General features: G+C 43.9%; 1 protein-coding gene across 2 annotated transcripts; it reads right to left on the bottom strand.

The window, feature by feature from the left end:
* Positions 1-395: 395 nt before the first annotated feature.
* TAF1A (TATA-box binding protein associated factor, RNA polymerase I subunit A) lies at positions 396-19996 on the bottom strand. Of its 2 annotated transcripts, XM_066611690.1 has the most exons (11): positions 19805-19996; positions 16883-17032; positions 15229-15398; positions 14770-14883; positions 13422-13620; positions 10887-11017; positions 8780-8938; positions 7238-7304; positions 3189-3312; positions 2735-2895; positions 396-724 (listed from the first exon to the last, which is right to left on the bottom strand). In XM_066611690.1, the coding sequence occupies exons 2-11, from the start codon at positions 17028-17030 to the stop codon at positions 609-611; spliced, it is 1389 nt and encodes a 462-aa protein (XP_066467787.1). In that variant the 5' UTR covers positions 17031-17032; positions 19805-19996; the 3' UTR covers positions 396-608. The 2 variants fall into 2 exon arrangements, with proteins under 2 accessions (XP_066467787.1, XP_066467788.1); XM_066611691.1 differs by lacking the exon at positions 19805-19996 and having other exon boundaries at positions 16944-17029.

The following is a 19996-nucleotide window of genomic DNA, read 5'->3' as shown; positions in this document are numbered from 1 at the left end:
CAGAATACATAAAAAATGCCCAAAGAATCATCTTGTATAGCACAACTGACGGTGTGTCAGAGTACAAAATGCAACAGGAAAATATCATTTGCTCCTCAGTGTTAAATGTGATGCTTCGTTGGGGTGTTGCGGGTGGCTCCTCAAATGTTTCATCACTCCATGTGTAGAAAGTAGCAATTTCGGCACCAAATATGCAAGGAACAGTAGTCATAATGCAGATCGCGGGGAACAGACAGACACGGACTACTTCTGGTCTCCTGGCTGAAGTTATATATATGTCTGTCAGACACATGCGCGCACACACAGAGAACTCAAGAAGGTATTTGAAAAATTAAACTTAGAGACTTTGAAGTATAAATGATAAAAGCTGTTTCTTGTAAAAGGTTCAAGCCTGACACTTTATTTTAGCAATAACTCAATAGAGTTATAAATAGAAACACAATACAAAAACAGTTATTAAATGTACAAGACTTTGCACTGAAGTCATTCTTTGCACTAAGAATGGGTGCTCCAATGAGAAAAAATTATAAAGTCCTGAAAAATAAGTGTAGCATCCTTTTAAAAAAGGCACTAAAAAGAAAAGGCACATTTGATCTCTGTCTATTTGATCACTCCAGCCTCTCCTTGATCCAGCTGTGTTCTTTCACAAATCTCCTCAGCATTTTGAACTTTTTCTTCTTCGCTTTACAGCCTTGTCGCACAATGTATCTGAAATATTTGCAATCTAGACAGCCCCCCCCCCCCAAAAAAAACCATGAAATAGCTTTAGAATGATTGGAAGATATATTAAAAGGAACAAATGAAAAGTGGGGGGGGGGGGCTCCACTGAGCACAATCTGCCCATTAAATGTGATTCATGTCTGACTTTATACAAAGGAAAAATTAAACTTGGCTCCCATTCTGTCCTTCCGACTTTGTCTAAAGTAACTTGTTAGGATCCTCCAGAACATTTGGCTGCACTAAACAAGATAACTTTCCATATTAAGTACCATTTGTAAATGTGCAGATAGCCAGTACTCTGCCTTCCCCAAGCAAGAAATAATGGTGCTATATCTAGTCTATAAACTGAGCAGGTTACTATCATGGCTTCCCCAATGAACCTTGGGCAGCTCTCTTATCATAAAAATCTCAGCCCATTCATAAAACAATTGTTTCCAGAAATTCTTAACTGATTTAACATGCAATCCTATGCATGTCTACTCAAAAGTAAGTCCCATTATGTTCAATGGGCTTTCCTGCCACGAAGGAGTACATAGGATAGCAGCCTCACATTTGTAGAGTACTTGCGCTTTTAGCCCCAAAATAATTTGATCTCATCAAGAAGACAGCAATAAGTACAGCATGACATTTTGGACAGCTAGTTGTTGCTATTGGCTGCAATCCAGAGAACCAGGCAATTCATTCTACATCCTCAGGAATGCTTTGGTCTTGTGTGCAAGAACATAAGAACAGCCCCACTGGATCAGGCCATAGGCCCATCTAGTCCAGCTTCCTGTATCTCACAGCGGCCCCACCAAATGCCCCAGGGAGCACACCTGATAACAAGAGACCTCATTCTGGTGCCCTCCCTTGCATCTGACAGAGCCCATTTCTAAAATCAGGAGGTTGCACATGCACATTATGGCTTGTAACCCGTAACGAATTTTTCCTCCAGAAACTTGTCCAATCCCCTTTTAAAGGCATCCAGGCCAGATACCGTCACCACATCCTGTGGCAAGGAGTTCCACAGACCAACCACACGCTGAGCAAAGAAATATTTTCTTTTGTCTGTCCTAACTCTCCCAACACTCAATTTTAGTGGATGTCCCCTGGTTCTGCTGTTATATGAGAGTGTAAAGAGCTTGTCTCTATCCACTTTATCCTTCCCATGCATAATTTTGTCTTAACAACAGCCTCCAATGTTAGTTGGCAAACTGCTATTGAAACTGCAGGCATTTACAGAATAGCATTGAGGTTCAGGGGAAAAAAATAAGAGCAAAAAATCCCCATGGACATCCCCAAACCTCAAGCTCTCTGCAAGTCTCAATGTTTAGCAAGACTGAGGGCCATTCCCTCTCCACAGTAGTCACATTACAATGCGAGGCTTACTGTGATAGATGAGGAAGGAAACACCATCCCAATTGACTGTAACTCAGCTAACATGGTTAACAAGCTGCACCTCATCTCTTTCACTATCTCCTCTATGCTAAGAACTGCAAATAACATGTGTGAGCAGGGCCTTATTTTGCACATTTCCTCAGTCTCTCAGCATCTCGCATTTCCTTTCTGTTACAAAGGAGGGAGCTCCTGCTTTAATAACCCATACTCCTCAACTGTACTAGAGATGGAACTCTAGCTCAAGACATCTGTGGGATGCCACGTCCTTCTCCTTTCCCAAATCCCTCTTCAAAACCCACCCCTTTTGCTAAGCCTTTTGCTCCAATGCCACAGTCCTCAATCTCAAGTGAAACAAAGCCCAAGTGCATGCAACTGCATTCATCCCTCATGGCTCCGACTGCTCCTTTGAGATACTTTGTAAGCCCCTCTGAGGAACAAAAGGCGGGATGATTATTAGTAGAATAAATGTAGTAAAAACAAACTCTGAAGAATTTCTCATGAACGTGTTACAAATATCTGGTTACTTTCACTGCCCTCTTGACCTCAAAACCATTTTTGTATGGGGACACATATTCTAGCTTTCCAGAATCCTTGCCATTCTTCCATATGCAGGAGAGGAACATTAGTGAAAGATTACCTTTTCCCAGCAGTATTCCAGCCACCAGAACTTTTTCACACGCAAGACCTTTGTTTTCATGCCAGTTTGTTTTAGCCAAATAATGACTGAAATGAAAAGCTGGCCACCAGTCCTTGCGGGATCCCCACTCCTTTTTGAGCCAGTCAAGCTGCTTGCCAGAGCTGGAAAGAATTAAAAAAAGCCACTAATAGATTTGTATCAGATGCTGGGAGGAAAACCTTTTAAAAACATGTTACCAAAAAAAAAGAACCACTGGGGACCAAGAAAGCACACATTTATTTACAGTAGCCTCTATCATGCCGTGCAACAGGGCTGCTTGCAGCTTCTGTTGAGTGATGCAAAACACAGTGCTATTTTGGAGCATGCTATGTCATTTCCTTGCACATCAGCAGACTACAGGAAAAACACAACTCGGTATTTGTCCTGCACCTGCAGTGGTCCTTACTGTACTTACTTTTGCAGGATTTCCACAATCTGTTTTGCCAAGTAACGCCATGCTTTTATGTTTTCCTTCCACCCAGCAAAATCCAAGACTTCAAAAATAACTTCTAGTCGCAGTTTCTGGTTTTTGATTTTTTCTGCAATTAGAGTAAGTTATCCTGTATAAGTCAACAAGTAATACATTCTAGTTGTGCCACAGGGTGGATACAGACAGTCATTTCATGACACATCTCTACCTGGGTCAAGTCTTCTTCAAATATGTTCAAAGCTTCAAAGCTTCTTCAAATATGTTAGAAGCAGGAAACCCGCCAGAGAAGCGGTTGGCCCTCTGGATGGTGAGGGAGGGAAAGGGGAGATAAAAGGAGACTTAGAGATGGCAGAGAAGTTAAATGAGTTCTTTGCATCTGTCTTCACGGCAGAAGACCTCGGGCAGATACCACTGCCCGAACGGCCCCTCCTGACCGAGAAATTAAGTCAGATAGAGGTTAAAAGAGAAGTTTCAGACCTCATTGATAAATTAAAGATCAATAAGTCACCATGCCCTGATGGCATCCACCCAAGAGTTATTAAGGAATTGAAGAATGAAGTTGCTGATCTCTTGACTAAGATATGCAACTTGTCCCTCAAAACGGCCAGAAGATTGGAAGATAGCAAATATCACGCCTATCTTTAAAAAGGGAAAGAGGGGGGACCCGGGAAACTATAGGCCGGTCAGCCTAACATCTATACCGGGTAAGATGGTGGAATGCCTCATCAAAGATAGGATCTCAAAACACATAGATGAAGAGGCCTTGCTGAGGGAGAATCAGCATGGCTTCTGTAAGGGTAAGTCTTGCCTCACAAACCTTATAGAATTCTTTGAAAAGGTCAACAGGCATGTGGATGCGGGAGAACCCGTGGACATTATATATCTGGACTTTCAGAAGGCGTTTGACACGGTCCCTCACCAAAGGCTACTGAAAAAACTCCACAGTCAGGGAATTAGAGGACAGGTCCTCTCATGGATTGAGAACTGGTTGAAGGCCAGGAAACAGAGAGTCAATGGGCAATTTTCACAATGGAGAGAAGTGAAAAGCGGTGTGCCCCAAGGATCTGTCCTGGGACCGGTGCTTTTCAACCTCTTCATAAATGACCTGGAGACAGGGTTGAGCAGTGAGGTGGCAAAGTTTGCAGACGACACCAAACTTTTCAGAGTGGTGAAGACCAGAAGTGATTGTGAGGAGCTCCAGAAGGATCTCTCCAGACTGGCAGAATAGGCAGCAAAATGGCAGATGCGCTTCAATGTCAGTAAGTGTAAGGTCATGCACATTGGGGCAAAAAATCAAAACTTCACATATAGGCTAATGGGTTCTGAGCTGTCTGTGACAGATCAGGAGAGAGATCTTGGGGTGGTGGTGGACAGGTCGATGAAAGTGTCGACTCAATGTGCGGCAGCAGTAAAGAAGGCCAATTTTATGCTTGGGATCATTAGAAAAGGTATTGAGAACAAAACAGCTAATATTATAATGCCGTTGTACAAATCTATGGTAAGGCCACACCTGGAGTATTGTGTCCAGTTTTGGTCGCCGCATCTCAAAAAAGACATAGTGGAAATGGAAAAGGTGCAAAAGAGAGCGACTAAGATGATTACGGGGCTGGGGCACCTTCCTTGGAGGAAAGGCTACGGCGTTTGGGCCTCTTCAGCCTAGAAAAGAGGCGCCTGAGGGGGGACATGATTGAGACATACAAAATTATGCAAGGGAAGGATAAAGTGGATAGAGAGATGCTCTTTACACTCTCACATAACACCAGAACCAGGAGACATCCACTAAAATTGAGTGTTGGGAGACAGTTAGGACAGTGTTAGGACAGACAAAAAATATTTCTTTACTCAGCGTGTGGTTGGTCTGTGGAACTTCTTGCCACAGGATGTGGTGACGGCATCTGGCCTGGATGCCTTTAAAAGGGGATTGGACAAGTTTCTGAAGGAAAAATCCATTACAGGTTACAAGCAATGATGTGTATGTGCAACCTCCTGATTTTAGAAATGGGCTATGTCAGAATGCCAGATGCAAGGGAGGGCACCAGGATGAGGTCTCTTGTTATCTGGTGTGCTCCCTGGGGCACCTGGTGGGCCGCTGTGAGATACAGGAAGCTGGACTAGATGGGCGTATGGCCTGATCCAGTGTGGCTGTTCTTATGTTCTTAAGTCTTCCTTACTGTTTGACAAGATGTTACAAGCAACCCGGCTATTGTGGTGGGACAAGAGAGCTCACCTTGGAGAAGTTTGTGTTATTAATTCCTTGCTGACACAACATATCCATAGGCAAAGCTTTGAAAATTACTGTTTGGGACAAAATCAGGCTGGAAATACTAGGGTCATTGATTTGTTAAGTGCACATCATGCTCCTGGTATTTTAAAAAATCTGTAGACCTCAAACTAATGCAACAATTAATGATAAAGTTATGACTAAGGGAACATTTCACTGTCCATGAACCTACCCTCATACTGTAGTCATCCAAGGAAGCCATCCTGTGTATCCTACCATCTTGTAAGGTGAGAAAGACCAACACAGAACTGACCCTTCTCCATAGCAGCACCCAGATTGCCATGGCAGATCTGGCAACTTTGAACATGTAGGCCTTATTTAGTCATATTTTAACACTATTTTAAAGTCAAAGATGTGAGGTATATACCCTGGCTAACTGGGCAGGTGCACATTTTAAGTGGTGCTCCTCTTATATTTACTAGGGGAGAAAACAAAAGCGGCATGTGCCTCTGAGCCACCTGAATCCACAGCCCACAAGTGCCTCTGTTCATGCACACCCCTCCCGTGGAGGGTGGGTAAGTAAACAAGCAGGTGAGCTTCAGTCCCCCCTTCCCTTGGTCCATGCCTCTTCTGATCAAAATGAACAGGCACAGCAGGTGCTGGAAACCCAGTATCCCTTGCTCATGCTCATGGTAAACAGAAGAGGGGTGGAGAGGGGAGGCTACATGCAGCAATCTTTGTAAAGGGGTGGGCAGGCAATCTCCAAATCACTTCCCCTTACCTACTTGGTGCTTCCTAAGCACCAAGTAAGTGGGGAGAAGCAATTTGGAGTTGCAGCTAGGGTTTTTCCCCCTTCTTCTTCTGCCCCCAGAAGCACTGAGAGGAGAGGGAGGCTGCTGCTGCTGTGCCCAGTAAGTCAAAAGAGGATCGGAGCACCCTGTGGAGCAGCAGGCTGGAGGGGCCTCATTTCCAGTGGCCTCATGGTTGGGCCACCCGTTGGAGAAAGTAACTGTCCCTATTCACCTTAGCACTCTGCCTTTTCTATGGACTATTTGCTGGTTTTTCTTCTGGGTCTTTTTGATTGTGAACCCTTTTGGGACAGAGAACCACATTTTCTCTGTAAACCGCTTTGTGAACTTTTTTATTAAAGGCAGTCTAAATGCTCTTATTAATAATAACTACTAATGAAGTCCTAGGTACTCAACACATTGCTTATCCAATTGTTGCACTGAATAGCAGTTCAGAAGCTACTAAACAGCCAGTTCAAAAATGTACACACAGCCAGCCAAATCCCTGAAGTTTTAATGCTGGACCTCACTGGAACCACAGCCGATAGACTGACTTTCTAGAAGAAGGTGTAGAGTTCTCTCAAGTAATATTTATCTTCACTTGCAGATTTCCTGCACCCTTTACCTCTCTCAACTGTATTTAGGTTAGTCCAACTGTATTTAGCTGACTGGCTTTTCCAGATCAAAATACCAAGTTTTGAAGCTCTTTTTACTTCTTGTATAATATGCAATTCTTAAATCTTTGCCACACATATGTATTCAGCATCAAAACGTTGTTTCACAACTAATGCAGCAAGCTGACTACTCTGGATTTCTTCAGTAGTTCATCCCTCACACCAGAACTAGGGCAGCTGACATTCACATTTTATTCAGATTAGGATTTGCTTGCAAAGATATGTCTGTGCACTTATGCCCAAGGTTGATCTCTTCCTCTGCCCCATAACAAAAACCAAACAAACAGCAGCCAACTGACTCCCATCCCAACTCTGAGATTCTTAGAGAAAGAAACATGGTAAAAGTCTTACTTGATTTTTTAAGCATGATGAAAAATTCCAACATCAGTTCATGAGAAGGAACAAGCTCATGCAAGACCTAGGGAGACATAAGCACAGCTGATAACACAATTCCCAGCTGAAGCTTGTGGCAAAGTAGCTGAAGCAGGGACAGAATCTGGCTGCCAAATTCAGTTAACAGCCTAGGTATACATTGGAGTGAGAACTACTTCTGTGAGTAAAATATCAAGCCTGTTTATCAAGGGCAGTGACAAAATACTCTTCTAGCAGCTCACAAACTATTAAAGCACAAGCAGAGGATCTACTCAGTATCTCGGCTCTTTGGACTTATTAAATTTAAAGTCATTCCCATGACAAACCAACAGTTTATGTACCCCCATATCAATTCATTATGGTCACCCTTCAGACAAAGACTGCTTTGTTTCAAACAGATTGTGAGCCACATAGTAATATTAGAGTGAACACCAATTAGAAAGGCAGCATGAAAGTTGATTATAGTGTGCCAATAAGAAAATCATGATTTTAACGCATTTAAAATCTACAGAATCTGGGGGAGCTGTGGCTTGCAGGTTCTGCTTGTGAGTCAACTATTGGAAACAGGAAGCTAGACTAGAAGAGCCCTCAGTTTGAGGGCTAAGTTCTTATTTTTTTTTAGATAAGGGCTTGATCCAGCACACTTAGAAGTCAAGTTGATTGTGCGCACACGCACACAGTTCATAGGGTGACATCCTGACTAGCACTTCTGCCATTGAGAGCCCACTGTTCAAATGGAAGCATCCCCCAGGGATGCAAGGAGTAGCGGATGAGCTAGTCAGTACGACACCCATAATTTATAAAGGTAAGTCCTGTTGATTTCAGTGGAATGTTGATCTTTTTCACTGAAATCTATGCATCTTGAGAGTGCTTAACTTCAAGTGGCTGGCATATACTCTAGTAGTGCAAGCCTATTTGTTTGCTCAGAAGTGCGTACCACTTGAGTTGGCATCCTTCAGTCTCGGAAGACTATGGTGTCACGCTCTGAATGGTGGTTCTGGAACAGAGTGTCCTCTCCAGTGTGCGAAGCCTGGGTAAAGTAGGTCTGGAGGATAGGCTGTTACCCATGCAGCAAATCCCCCCTCTCCACGTCGCTGAAATGGTCCAATGGAAAGGCAGAGGCCAATACGGTTGGTTCCAGCGGCGTCGCAGGAGTTGCCAGAACGTGACTGTGTTCAGCCATGAACTGCCTCAGGGACTCCGGCTCCAGATTTTGCCTCGAGGTTGACTCCTGAAGCCTTTTCCATAACTGGATGTAGCCACAAGGCAGTGGAGGTTTGGGATCAGAGTTTTCCTTCTCTCAGATGAGCTGCCTTCCCAGGCTGACGAGCCCCATCTACCCGGTGGCTGTTTAGTCGCCTCTTACGACAAGTACAGCCAAACTGAGGGCCTATTCTTATCCCCAGCCCCCAGGGGAATACTTATCCCCAGCCCCCAGCGTACCACTTACTCTCACGTAAATGTGCATAGCAACCTCAGTTATTCATAACCAATACAGTAAGCAAAATACAGAACACATACCCGGAGAGCTGAAATCTGCACTTTCCTTGGTTCACCCCTTCTCTTTAGGAACTGATAGTAGAAGACATGAGCATTGGGGTTGGCAGGAAATTTGGAGTTATACGCGTACTCATCTAACACTTTTCTCATTTCTTCATACTCTTCATAGTGTTCTAACATCTGTGGGAACACAAATGTGTGACTGGCTATTTCAAGTCGTATTTCGTTGCCTTTCTACCAGTGGGGGCTCTAAGCCATTTACAATAGCATGAAATCTACATAACACATTTCTTTTACAATTCAGACATATCAGCAGACTCAGGCTTGTTGGAATATGGGTGAAATACCATCTGTAGGACTCTGGGGACCTACATCAGAGACCCCCTTATCTGCCCTCTGTGGTACCTGTAGGAGGTATGTCCATTGAATAACTTCCTTTCTCCCACATGTTCCTTCTCCCTCTTTTCCTGACCACTGAAGGTGCAGCATACAGGCTGCTGCCCTCTGTCCCTGAATGGCAAGTAATCGTTGCTGATAAGCACGCACACAAAGATAAGGGCTACAGGGTTCTCTATTCCTTTAGATAGAGGTGGGTTTTTCCATTGATAACAAAATAAAAACACATCACTGCTTTCTGCATTTCTAACATTGGAAATCCGCAAAAATCCACAAAAACAAAAAAAACCATTTTCACCCAACTCTAGTTATAGAAGCTTATGGAAGCTTATGGAAGCTTTCAGAAGACACTCACAATTGTGAAACTAAACTTTTTGAAACCTTCTGCTCCTGTGTGAATAAAGGTGAATGCCTCCGTTTTGCTGCCCCCCCCCACCCAGAATGGCTCCAAAGGGGATGGGGAGGGGCCACTTGCACAACATGGTGAGGCTCCCTCAGAAACATATAGCAGCAAACTAGCAGCAAACTAGCCCAGCCAAATTCCATATGGTGGAATTTACCATATGAAAAGGGTCTTCTGCCAATTGCTCTACTTGCTTGAACCAGCCCCCTTTCCCAAAAAGGCTCACACTCTCTCCCTCATATGCTCCAATTCCCACCCCAACTTTCTAAATCAGGCAACTTATAGTTTGCTATTCCATTTAACTGAGTTATCTATGATTTGCACTGTGTACTCCAGTTTAGAATTAGAAACTACTCTTTCTTCCATAGAGTTGCTCAGAAGCATAGCTATGGGAAGGGGGGGGTGTCACAGCACTAAGTTTTTCAGGGAGCCTCAATGCACCAGGTAAGCCCCTCCCTCTCATCATCAGAACCATTCCCAATGGTGAGAGCAAAGTGGAGGAGACACCTCCACTTTGCTCTCCTCACCTGGAATGGCTCCGACAGCAAGAAGCAGCTTATATGACTCATTGAGGCACCCTGCAAAAACATAGGGCTGTCCCCCTGTAGCTATGCTAATAAGGACCAAATCCTAACCAATTTTCCAGCACTGACATAGCTGTGCCAATGGGGCATGTGATGCATCTTGCAGTTGGGTGGCAGTCATGGAGGCCTCCTCAAGGCAAGGGAATGTTTGTTCCCTTATTTCGGCACTGCATTGCCCTTACTTCAAGGCTGGAAAGTTGGTTAGGATAGTGCCCTAAGTTGTTTAATGTTCTGGGTTTTTTTAAGGTTATCTAAGATAGTGATGCCATTGGGTGATAGTGAATTCTCAATATCTAAGCCTGCCCAAATCATTGCTTTAAAAACACAGTAGAGAGTGAAACTGAAAACAATGTTAACAAAAGTTTAAAATCAAGCCAGATGAGATGCTATATGTATCATTTCTATTTCTGCATTTTGCCCCTTCTTCCTTAAAACAGCAGCCACAAAAGGGGCCCAACCAGGATTAGGATCATGGGAAGGGGACATTTATTTAACCCGTTCCTCTTGTGCCACTTTCTTGATGAAAACCACTCCCTGACCAGGCTTACAGCAGTTGACCCAAGGGAAAAGAGTTAAATGCCCATCCCCAAGAAAGGAAAAAAATCAACAAGCAAAAAGAACATCCAGTTTAACCTTCTGTGGGCTGGTGAATATTTGCAATACTAAGTCTTGCACTGTCAGCAATATTTTGAACAAGCATCAAATAAAATGGGAAAACAGTGGCATAGGTAAGATGTGCCCTTACATCCACATAACACTTCACAAAGGGATCCCAAACTCCAGGAGTCTTAATTATCTGTTTAAAGCCAACTCTGGCTTGCCGGTAAAAGCTGTGCATATCCTGCTGAATAGATGACACTGCATAGCTGTTTTCATCTGAGGAAAAAGGTAAGATAATGTAAGAAACTGTTGTCTTAAGTACAATGCACAGAAGCCAAATTAAAGCCAAGTTGAAAGGAACTTTTCAAAAAGGCTTATAAGAGGTGATTGATAACAGGGATTAATTCTAATTAAAGAGACAAAAGAAAATATTAGACATTGGTAAGAGTCAGTGTGTTCTGCGTTTTAGGTTTTTTAGACTCTTCCTGGTCCCAATGAAACCAAAGCACATACTAGAGTGTGAAGGTATTGATCTTATTTTGCACTGAATTATCTGAACACATCAGGGTTGACCAATGATAACTTAGGCCCAAATCCAAACCAACTTTTCCACACTGGCACACCTCTGCCAACGGGGCATGTGCTGCCTCCTGCAGTTGAGTGGCAGTCATAAGACCTCCTCAAGGTAAGAGGATGTTTGTTCCCTTATCTCGGAGCTGCGTTTCCCTTACCTCAGTGATGGAAAGTTGGTTAGGACTGTACCCTTAGCTGTTCTTAATAAAAATCACACAGCACGACTATAACAATGATTTAGTCCAACCAGAACAAACATTTATCTTCCCCCTACTCCGTTCTACCAGCATGAATGCAATTACAGTTCTGCAAACACAAAGCTCTAACCCAGGGGTCTCCAAACACTGGCCCAGGGGCCAGATGCGGCCCACAGCAAGCCTCAATCTGGCCTGCAGCCAGCCTCTGGTCCCCTGAGAGCCTCTGGCCCACAGTTGCATCTGGAGGGTGTTCTGAGGGCCAGTCCTCAGAACACCTTCTCAAAGCCTAAAAACATCATTTCCTGGTTTTCCTGAAAACCAGAAGTAACTTTTTTGTGCCTTCTGAAGGTCTTAGAAAACTTTCTGAAGGTCAGGGAGGCCTCCATTTGGGGGTTAGTTTGAGTATGTGCTTTATTTTGTGATGTGTGTTGGTTCTTGGAAAAATCCTTGCAATTTGAGCCCATTCATTTATCTAAGTTCCACTGCTAATGTATTTGTTTAAGTTTTATATTTAAAATCTATTTTTTCCCAGCCCTCAATCCCATGCCAGATATGTGATGTAGCCCTCTGGTCAAAAAGTTTAGAGACCCCCGCTCTAACATGATTTGTGATCTTTAGCCATGGTTAAGCAGTGTACCTGAATAACTAAAGCATGCTGAGGGATTGGCTGCAAATCAGGATAAGGAAACCTGGTGTGAAGTGGATTTGCAATTTATGGCTTGCATTAACTGTGGTTCAATGTCAAATATGTACCGAACAACCACAGGATAGTAAGCACAGAAGTAGAAAAACTAAGTGACAAACACATTTTACTGGCTTGTATCTATAAACACCCTATGGGGCCAGAGTTTAACTTGTAAATTAAATCATGGTATTACTGTATGTATGGGTTCTTCAACAGGGGAAAGGCAGTAAACCACAGTTAAACTAGTCATGATTAAGTATTATGTAGGGCAGGAGGTCTGGTCTAGAGGGTAGAGCCTCCATTTGCCTGAAGATTAACATCCACAAGGTCGGCAGTTCGAGGCCACCGGCACCGTGCGACCTTGAAGCAGCTGGCAAGCTGCAGCTGAGCTGTTCCATCTGCTCGGAGCGTGGGAGGATGGAGGCCAGAATGTTAAACCAGATCGGAGCGTAACATCTTGAATGTGGTGGTTCTTGAAAGAGAGAACCTTCTTTCAATTTGTAAAAATCCCTGCGTGGATTTAATAAGCCTGCCTGTGTAAACCGCCTTGAATAAAGTCTTGAATAAAGACCAAGAAAGGCGGTATATAAATACTGTATATTATTATTATTATTATTATTATGTCTGACTAAGGCCAATTAATCTGCTCAAGTGTATCAACAAGAGAGACAAATGACATGATTATCCAATTTGCTTTATTGAGAAAGCTACTAGGTTTTCAAGTTACCAACCCTAGGTTTTTTTGTAAATGTAATATAGATACTAACAACAAAGAGAAAAACTCTTACTACAAGTACCAAGGGGGATAACCTTTTCCTATGTGAAAAAAGAAGACAGACTAAGGGCCCAATCCTATCCAACTTTCCAGCAGCAGTACGGCAGCAATGCAGCCCCAAGGTAAGGGAACAAATGTTCCCATACCTTGAGAAGGCCTCTGTGACTGCTTCCCCACCACAGGGTGCAGTGCATACCCCATTGGCATAACTGCACCAGCACTGGAAAATTGGATAGGATTTGGCCCTAAAGCTTCTAGTCTAAACACATTTACTTGGAAATAATGAATTCCCCTTGCTCATGGAGGAACACGAGTAAACATGGTTAGGACTGCATTGCGACTCCAAGCTTCACCATTAGTATTTAATCCTACTTTTAAAATTCCAAAAATTTTATGCAAAAGTTATGGTTATGTACAAGGGAACCAGGGGACCCAAAGATACATACTCACCAAGTTTCAGCAAGTCTGTTTTCTTTTTTAGCCACTTTAGGTAGTCCAGCAGTGCCCTATAGCCTTGAACGAGTTTCAGGTCTTCTTCCTGGGCAACTGTTTGCTCTCCATAACGCCAGCTTTCTGCCAAGACCAGGTTCTGATATGCTTCATCCAAAAACCCATTGCACAAGAGGTGGAAGACGTGTTCTAAAGAAACCTATGATCATTTTAACTTAGTTTACAATGCTTATCAGCAACGCCCCTGAACACAGTGTTATGATAATACATAAGCAGATTCCCTTTACTTCAATCCATGACAGAGATGTGTCAATAAAACAATTGCACAAAAGCGTGTACAATTCAGTCATCCATTCCTTTTCCTCCATATGCACACAGGCATATTCCTACCTGCATAAGGGGACCAAACCAACATAAGAGTACAATGACAAGTACACGGGGAATGTTTGCCCTAGATCAAAGTGTACAATTATCCTTACTATCCGGCAGAAGTCATAGAAAATGACTTCTAGCATATTGCATTATACAGCTATAATACTAGCATATTGCATTACACAGCTATAATGCCTCAGAGCCCAATCCTGTGGTCGCCAGCACAGCTCCGTGACGCCGACCACAGTCGCAAACACGCCGTAAAGCACATTCGCGGGGCTTGCTGCCAGGCTCCTGCCGATGCTAGCCCAGCGCCGGCCAGTGCTGGGCTAGTGCAGGGCGGTCGCCCAGGTTCCGCAGCTCTGTGGTCTTCCAGACCACCAACCTGCGGAACGGCAGGTGGGGGCAGGGACGTGGAGGAGGTGTTCCAGGGAGGGGGGAGGCCGGCGGGGGCAGCGAGGAGGCGTGCCAAGGGGCGGGCGGGAGGAGGATCCGCGGAGCTGAGCTCCGCAAGATCCAGGGCGCTCGTGGAGGCTGCGCGCCCTACACGAGTACCTTTATACCAACCTTTTGGTCGATGGCAAAGCGAGTAGCCCCATTGCAGGGCTACTTACCTTACTCGGGGGAAGGGGACGAACGTCCCCTTCTCCCGAGGAGCCTCCCAGTAGTGCGGGAGGTGCAGGATTCGGCGGCAGCCCTTTGCGGTGCTGCCGAGCCTGGGCGCTCTGGGCAGCTCAGGATTGGGTTGTCAAGTATTAAGCCCTTCTGAAATTAAAAATATATATTTTTAAAATTGACATATATTTTACCAGAGATGTTGCTGCTAAGAATAAAAACAGGAACACTTTTTCTGATTTTTAGCAACCATCACTGTAACTATATGTTCAAGAATCAACAACACATTCCCATAGGCAGCATTTGCAACATCAGCAGGCCAGATGTCTAAAACAATTATTTTCATCCAAACCATCCTCACCTTTAAATATTTTTTTACTCCCAAATTTTTCATCCGATCTGCAAATTGGTTGATCTCATCTATGTTGCTCCTGGGATGATGTTGCAAGATTTCAGTTCCTATTCGCCATATCTCCTATCATGGAAAAAACACATACAGAACAAATAAAAACCACAGGATGCAAGGCTGTGAATGCAGCCAAAGGAAATCAAGTCTGCAAGAGCAAATTGTGACTACTAAGAGAACCTTGGTGTGTATTTAGCATATACCATGAGTTGAGAGGGGAAAAAACAGCCACCCAATATATCCAGCTGGAGACTGCAACTCTGACCGGCCCCCAACCTGCCACAGAAAAAATATGTTCAACAGAACAAACAGTGCTCAGTTCCAATTCCTAAATATTACATAGAAGTTCAGAATTCTGAAATCAGCATGCTTTTCTGCCATATTTAGGGTCTGAATGATAACTTGCTTGCTCACCTCAGGGGCAGCCAACTGTTTTTCTTTGGTGGTATTCTCCAGTGACTCCACATAGCTGATCATTAATTCTGCAGCCCTTTGCCATTGGCTTTGTAAAAGGGCCTCCTGTATGCTGTTTAAACAATCTTCTTTGACCTTCTGAAATTCTGAGGGCTTCCTGCCTGTAGTTTCTACAACGACATTAGAACTTTTGCTGATAAATGTTATTTATCTCCAAAGCAGTAGTGGATTTAAACTGCAGGTCACAGATACTTGATATGTTCAAGGTAGGATTTCAGAAGGAAGCATATGCAATAATTCAATCTTTGTTTAGTCTGCTTTGGAATGTACGTTCTGATAATGCATTATAATCTAATTGCTATGGAACTACTTGTAAATACACTGCCACATCCTTTCCACATGACTTTTTGGTCATGCCATATTCAGTCACACAGCACCATCAAGGAACAGAAATAGCACTGATGGTTATCTTTGGTTTTGATAGGTACACAAGCACCCTCTGGAAAAGTAATTTACTCTTGCACCAATGGAACTAAAGTAGATGGGAACATTCCCTGGATAAGACCCTCACTAGTAATAGTGCAATTTAATTGGCGCAGTTGCCACTTTGGAGATGGAGAATGTATTTGGAAAGTCTCAAAAGTAAGAGTTTCCCATCATGTCCTGCAGCCAGCACAACATGCGACAGCAGTTACTGCTATGAAGTAAAATGTGTATAAAAAGTCTGCTAGGAGTTACCACTAACATGGCATTTTCTAAAAATAATGAAATATGCAGCACCTTAAAGAAAAAGCTACATTCTTAGTAAAGTGGCTGTTAGGAAAACAACCACAAAAAGCAGGAATTTTCTTTTTTGCTCACCTCCCTAAGGGCCCAATCCTATCCAATTTTCCAGTGCCTGTGCTGCTGTGCCTATGTGGTATGTAGTACTTCCTGTGCTGAGGATGCAGTCACAGAAGCCTCCTTAAGGTATGGGAACATTTGTTCCCTTACCCCAGGGCTGCATTATAGTTGCACCAGTGCTGGAAAGTTGGATAGGATTGGGCTGTAACATTGTAGCTGTAGTTTTTAAGATCACAGAGTATTTTTATAGCCCAAGTATGAAGTACCAAGATGGCAAGCTTTCGTCCAAAGATGACAACTTTCAATTATTGTTATACCATTCTTACTATTTATACAATGCCATGAATGTACATGAGCAGAAGCACAGCCTAATTAAACTGCAGCTGCTAAGGCATTTTCATTGCATCCTTGCCCACCTTCCTCCTTTGCCTTCTGCTGCTAGTAAGACCTCAGTTTTACCCTCCAGCAAGCAAAGAAGAGAGGGGCAAAAGGACAGGATTTACAACAGCTACTTTACTCGGTACACGCCAAGATAACTGTAGAGGGAAAACTAATACAGTATACCAGGGCGAAGTGTGGACTAGAACCCATCACCCACGTGCTAACTACCGCCCTCCATTCTGCAGAAAGGATGCACAATAATACACAAGCCAGCTCTAAGAAGCCTACCACAGAAGGGTACCACAACTGTAGGCTGATGCAGGCCTAAATAGAAAACAGGTGCTCCAGGGCCTTTGCTGTCAGTGTTGCCAACTCTACACATGTTACACATAGCAATACAACCAAAAGCAACTCAGCCAACTGAACCTACTTGGGTAGCGAAGATATTTTGGAAGCAAAGGTAAATAAATTCCTGGTGGTGGAATATTCACCGCTGTAACTGTAGACACATCTTCAGTCTCATCTTCTGCAAATGATTGTCCCCTTTCCTCTCCTAGTTCTTCAACAAAGCTATCCATTCCTAGGAGGAGGAGGAGAAAAAGAAAGAAAATTATGCTTTAAGATTGCAGACCATAAGAATAAGAACTTTCAAAAATAAAAAAGCACCCCTGGGGAAAAGATGTTAAGACAAAGTAACAAGCAGGACTCATTTATGTGGTTTTAGGAATGTTCCTTGACACAAGAGAAATGAAAACACAAGACAAATCAAATTTATTATTTATTTATTATTTATTAACAGTAAATGTAAATTAATGACATGGGAATTGTATAAGCTGTAACATACAAGCAGACCACATATGTGGGTGGCATATGCACACATGCACAAACCTTTCCACTTTTATTAAGTTTAAATTCCACCTTTCTTCCAAACTAGAACTCAATGCAGGTCACATGGAGTATCAAATCAGTTACCCATCCCAGCACTGAGCAGATCCAGACCTTGCTTAGCTGCAGCAAGGAGGCTAACAGCCCAATCCTATCCACATTTTCCTGGGAGTAAGCTTCACTGACTCTAATGGGGCTTACTTCTGAGCAGACATGCATAGGATTGGGCTGAATATCATATATTCCCAAACCGTGCCCTGAGTGTCACCAATTCCAACTGAAATGCCTATTAAAAGGAATGACCATGGGCCACTTTCAACAGTACACTGACTGCTCAACTGGCCCCACATGATAAAGGACATGTGCACCCAAGATGCACACATGTCCCAGACTCTCCCTTTTAGGAGATGGGGGGGGGGGCTCTATTGCATGGGGGCAGTTTGGACAGCACAGGCAGAAGAGCAGTTCAGTTAACTTAGGAATACTTAGGGAAGGGGACAGGATGTACAAGTCCCACAAGCATGCAAGTCACTAAACATGTGGGTCCAGCACATTCATTCAGTCCAGCAAAATCATTCAGTTTTTTGGCACAGACCCAAGGAAAGTAGTACTACCAGCAGGCAATTCTGGCTGCTTCTAAATGACTGTTCCCCTACTCTGGCAGTGTGCAGTATCTGTCAGCCTTCCATGTATCACTTTAATAATAATAATAATAATACTACAGGCATTTATATACCACCTTTCATGGTCGTCAGATTTCTCCTCAGACTTTATTTCAAGGCAGTTTACACAGGCAGGCTATACTAAATTCCTATAGGGATTTTTTACAATTGAAGAAGGTTCTGTCTTTCAAGAACCACAACATTTCAGATGGATCCTTTTATGATCTGGTATCACATTCTGGCCTCCAGTTTCCTCCCACGCAAGCTGATAATCCTTCATATCTCACTTGAAGGGCGGACAAAGAGCAGATGGAAAAACTTTACTGATTCAGGTTGAGTGGGTTGCACCACAGTTGCTCTGTAAAGCAGTAGCAAATACATCCATAGCACTTCATAACAAGCATCTTTTCATGGCCACCTCCAGGTGGCATCAAAGAACTACAAAGTTTCCCAGACACTTCCCTTCTTGCCAGGCCATACTAATAATGGCTAGATTAACCATAGACCTGTAATCAATAGACTGACATACAGGGTCAGATTTGCAGGAGGTTTTACCCCAAGACCGCAGAAATGACAGCTACCCAAATAAATGGAAAAATCAAGGAATCAATAGATGTAATTAAGCAGTAGGTCTTCTCTATATTTCAAAGTCAAAAAGAGACCTGCAAAGAGAGGAATCCCTGTTCTTTCTAATGAGCCTTACTTTGTGCAAAACTGTGATTATGCGTTTTTAAGCATTTAAAAATGCAGCACATCTGCAAGCAGGTCGGTTGCTTAAAACTGTGGCATGCAATTAAGGCAGTGGTTCCCAAACTGTGAACCATGACTCCCCAGGGAGCAGTAGAAACCAGTTACGGGAGCCATTAAATCCTGTATAACCCCCATAGGGTATGGTACCCTATAAAACAGGGGTGTCAAACTTGTTTCATACCGAGGGCCAAACAGGATTCATGATACCTGCTGAGGGCCAGAAGTGATGTCATTAGACAGGAAGTGATGTCATTAAACAGGTCATAACCAAAAAATAAGCACTTTCTCTCACTTAGGAACTCATTAGCTGCAAATGACAGAAGAGAAAATACACAAATCTTGATCATATTTCAAGATATGGGAGAGCCCAATTTTCAAGTGGGCTACCCTTTCAGCAGTAACACCACAGCACTGCTCAGCAGCTGAGACCCTGAGGACCAGATAAAAAGCTTCCACGGGCCACATCCGCCCCCGGGCCTTATGTTTGACACCCCTGCTATATAACATGTATAACTGTAGTCCTAATGGGGAGCCATGGCCAGCGGCCCAGTAGGTCAAGGGAGCCACCACCTGAAAAAGTTTGGGAACCACTGAATTAAGGGGACACATGCCAACACCCAATCACAGCTACATCAAATCCTTGATTTCTCCCTCGGGTTTCTAAGGGCAGCTCTCATTTTGGGACAGGGCTGCACTCAGCGAAAGAACACAAGCTGCACATGATGCAGAAGGTCCCGGGTTGGTTCAACGCCACCATCTCTGGGAAGGGGCAGGAAAGACCCCTGGGCTGTTGCCCCTCAGGTTAGACTACACAGAGTTGGAGGGGCCAGTGGTGTGACCAGGGATGCGTGGTGGGTGGGGAGGCAGGTGAGGCAGAACCTCCCCACCGGAGTCCTTCGAAAAGCGCCGCAGCATGTTCTAAGTGCTTAGAACACTTAGAACAGCTCCGCCCACATAAGGCAACAGTACCCGGAAGACACCACGGGATCATTCGCTCTGCCCTCCTCGCAGCTCTACTGGAGAGGCACGTTGCTTCCCTGGGCAGCCCAACCTACCTTGAACACAGAACGAACGTGCACCCTAACTGGCTTGCTTCTGGTTCTCCACCACTCCTTCCTCGCGTGCGCCCGCCTGGCAAAGAAGAGCCACGTTGCTCCTGAGCATAGGAACGAGGCGGCTAACGCGGCGTAACCAGTCGTTAAATACACTCCGCCGAGGCGACCGCCATCTCGGTTCAGGGCACTATC

This window comes from Tiliqua scincoides, chromosome 1, assembly GCF_035046505.1.
Source record: "Tiliqua scincoides isolate rTilSci1 chromosome 1, rTilSci1.hap2, whole genome shotgun sequence".
NCBI classification, from domain to species: Eukaryota; Metazoa; Chordata; class Lepidosauria; order Squamata; family Scincidae; genus Tiliqua; species Tiliqua scincoides.
This window is presented reverse-complemented; position numbering and strand designations above follow the sequence as displayed.

Coding starts and splice junctions, on each gene's coding strand:
- TAF1A (XM_066611690.1), bottom strand. CDS start 17,030: ATGGATAGCTTTGTTGAAGAACTAGGAGAGGAAAGGGGACAATCATTT. Junction 14,884..15,228: donor AACAGTTGGCTGCCCCTGAG/GTGAGCAAGCAA, acceptor TTTCCATGATAG/GAGATATGGCGAATAGGAAC. Junction 2,896..3,188: donor ATTGTGGAAATCCTGCAAAA/GTAAGTACAGTA, acceptor AATTCTTTCCAG/CTCTGGCAAGCAGCTTGACT.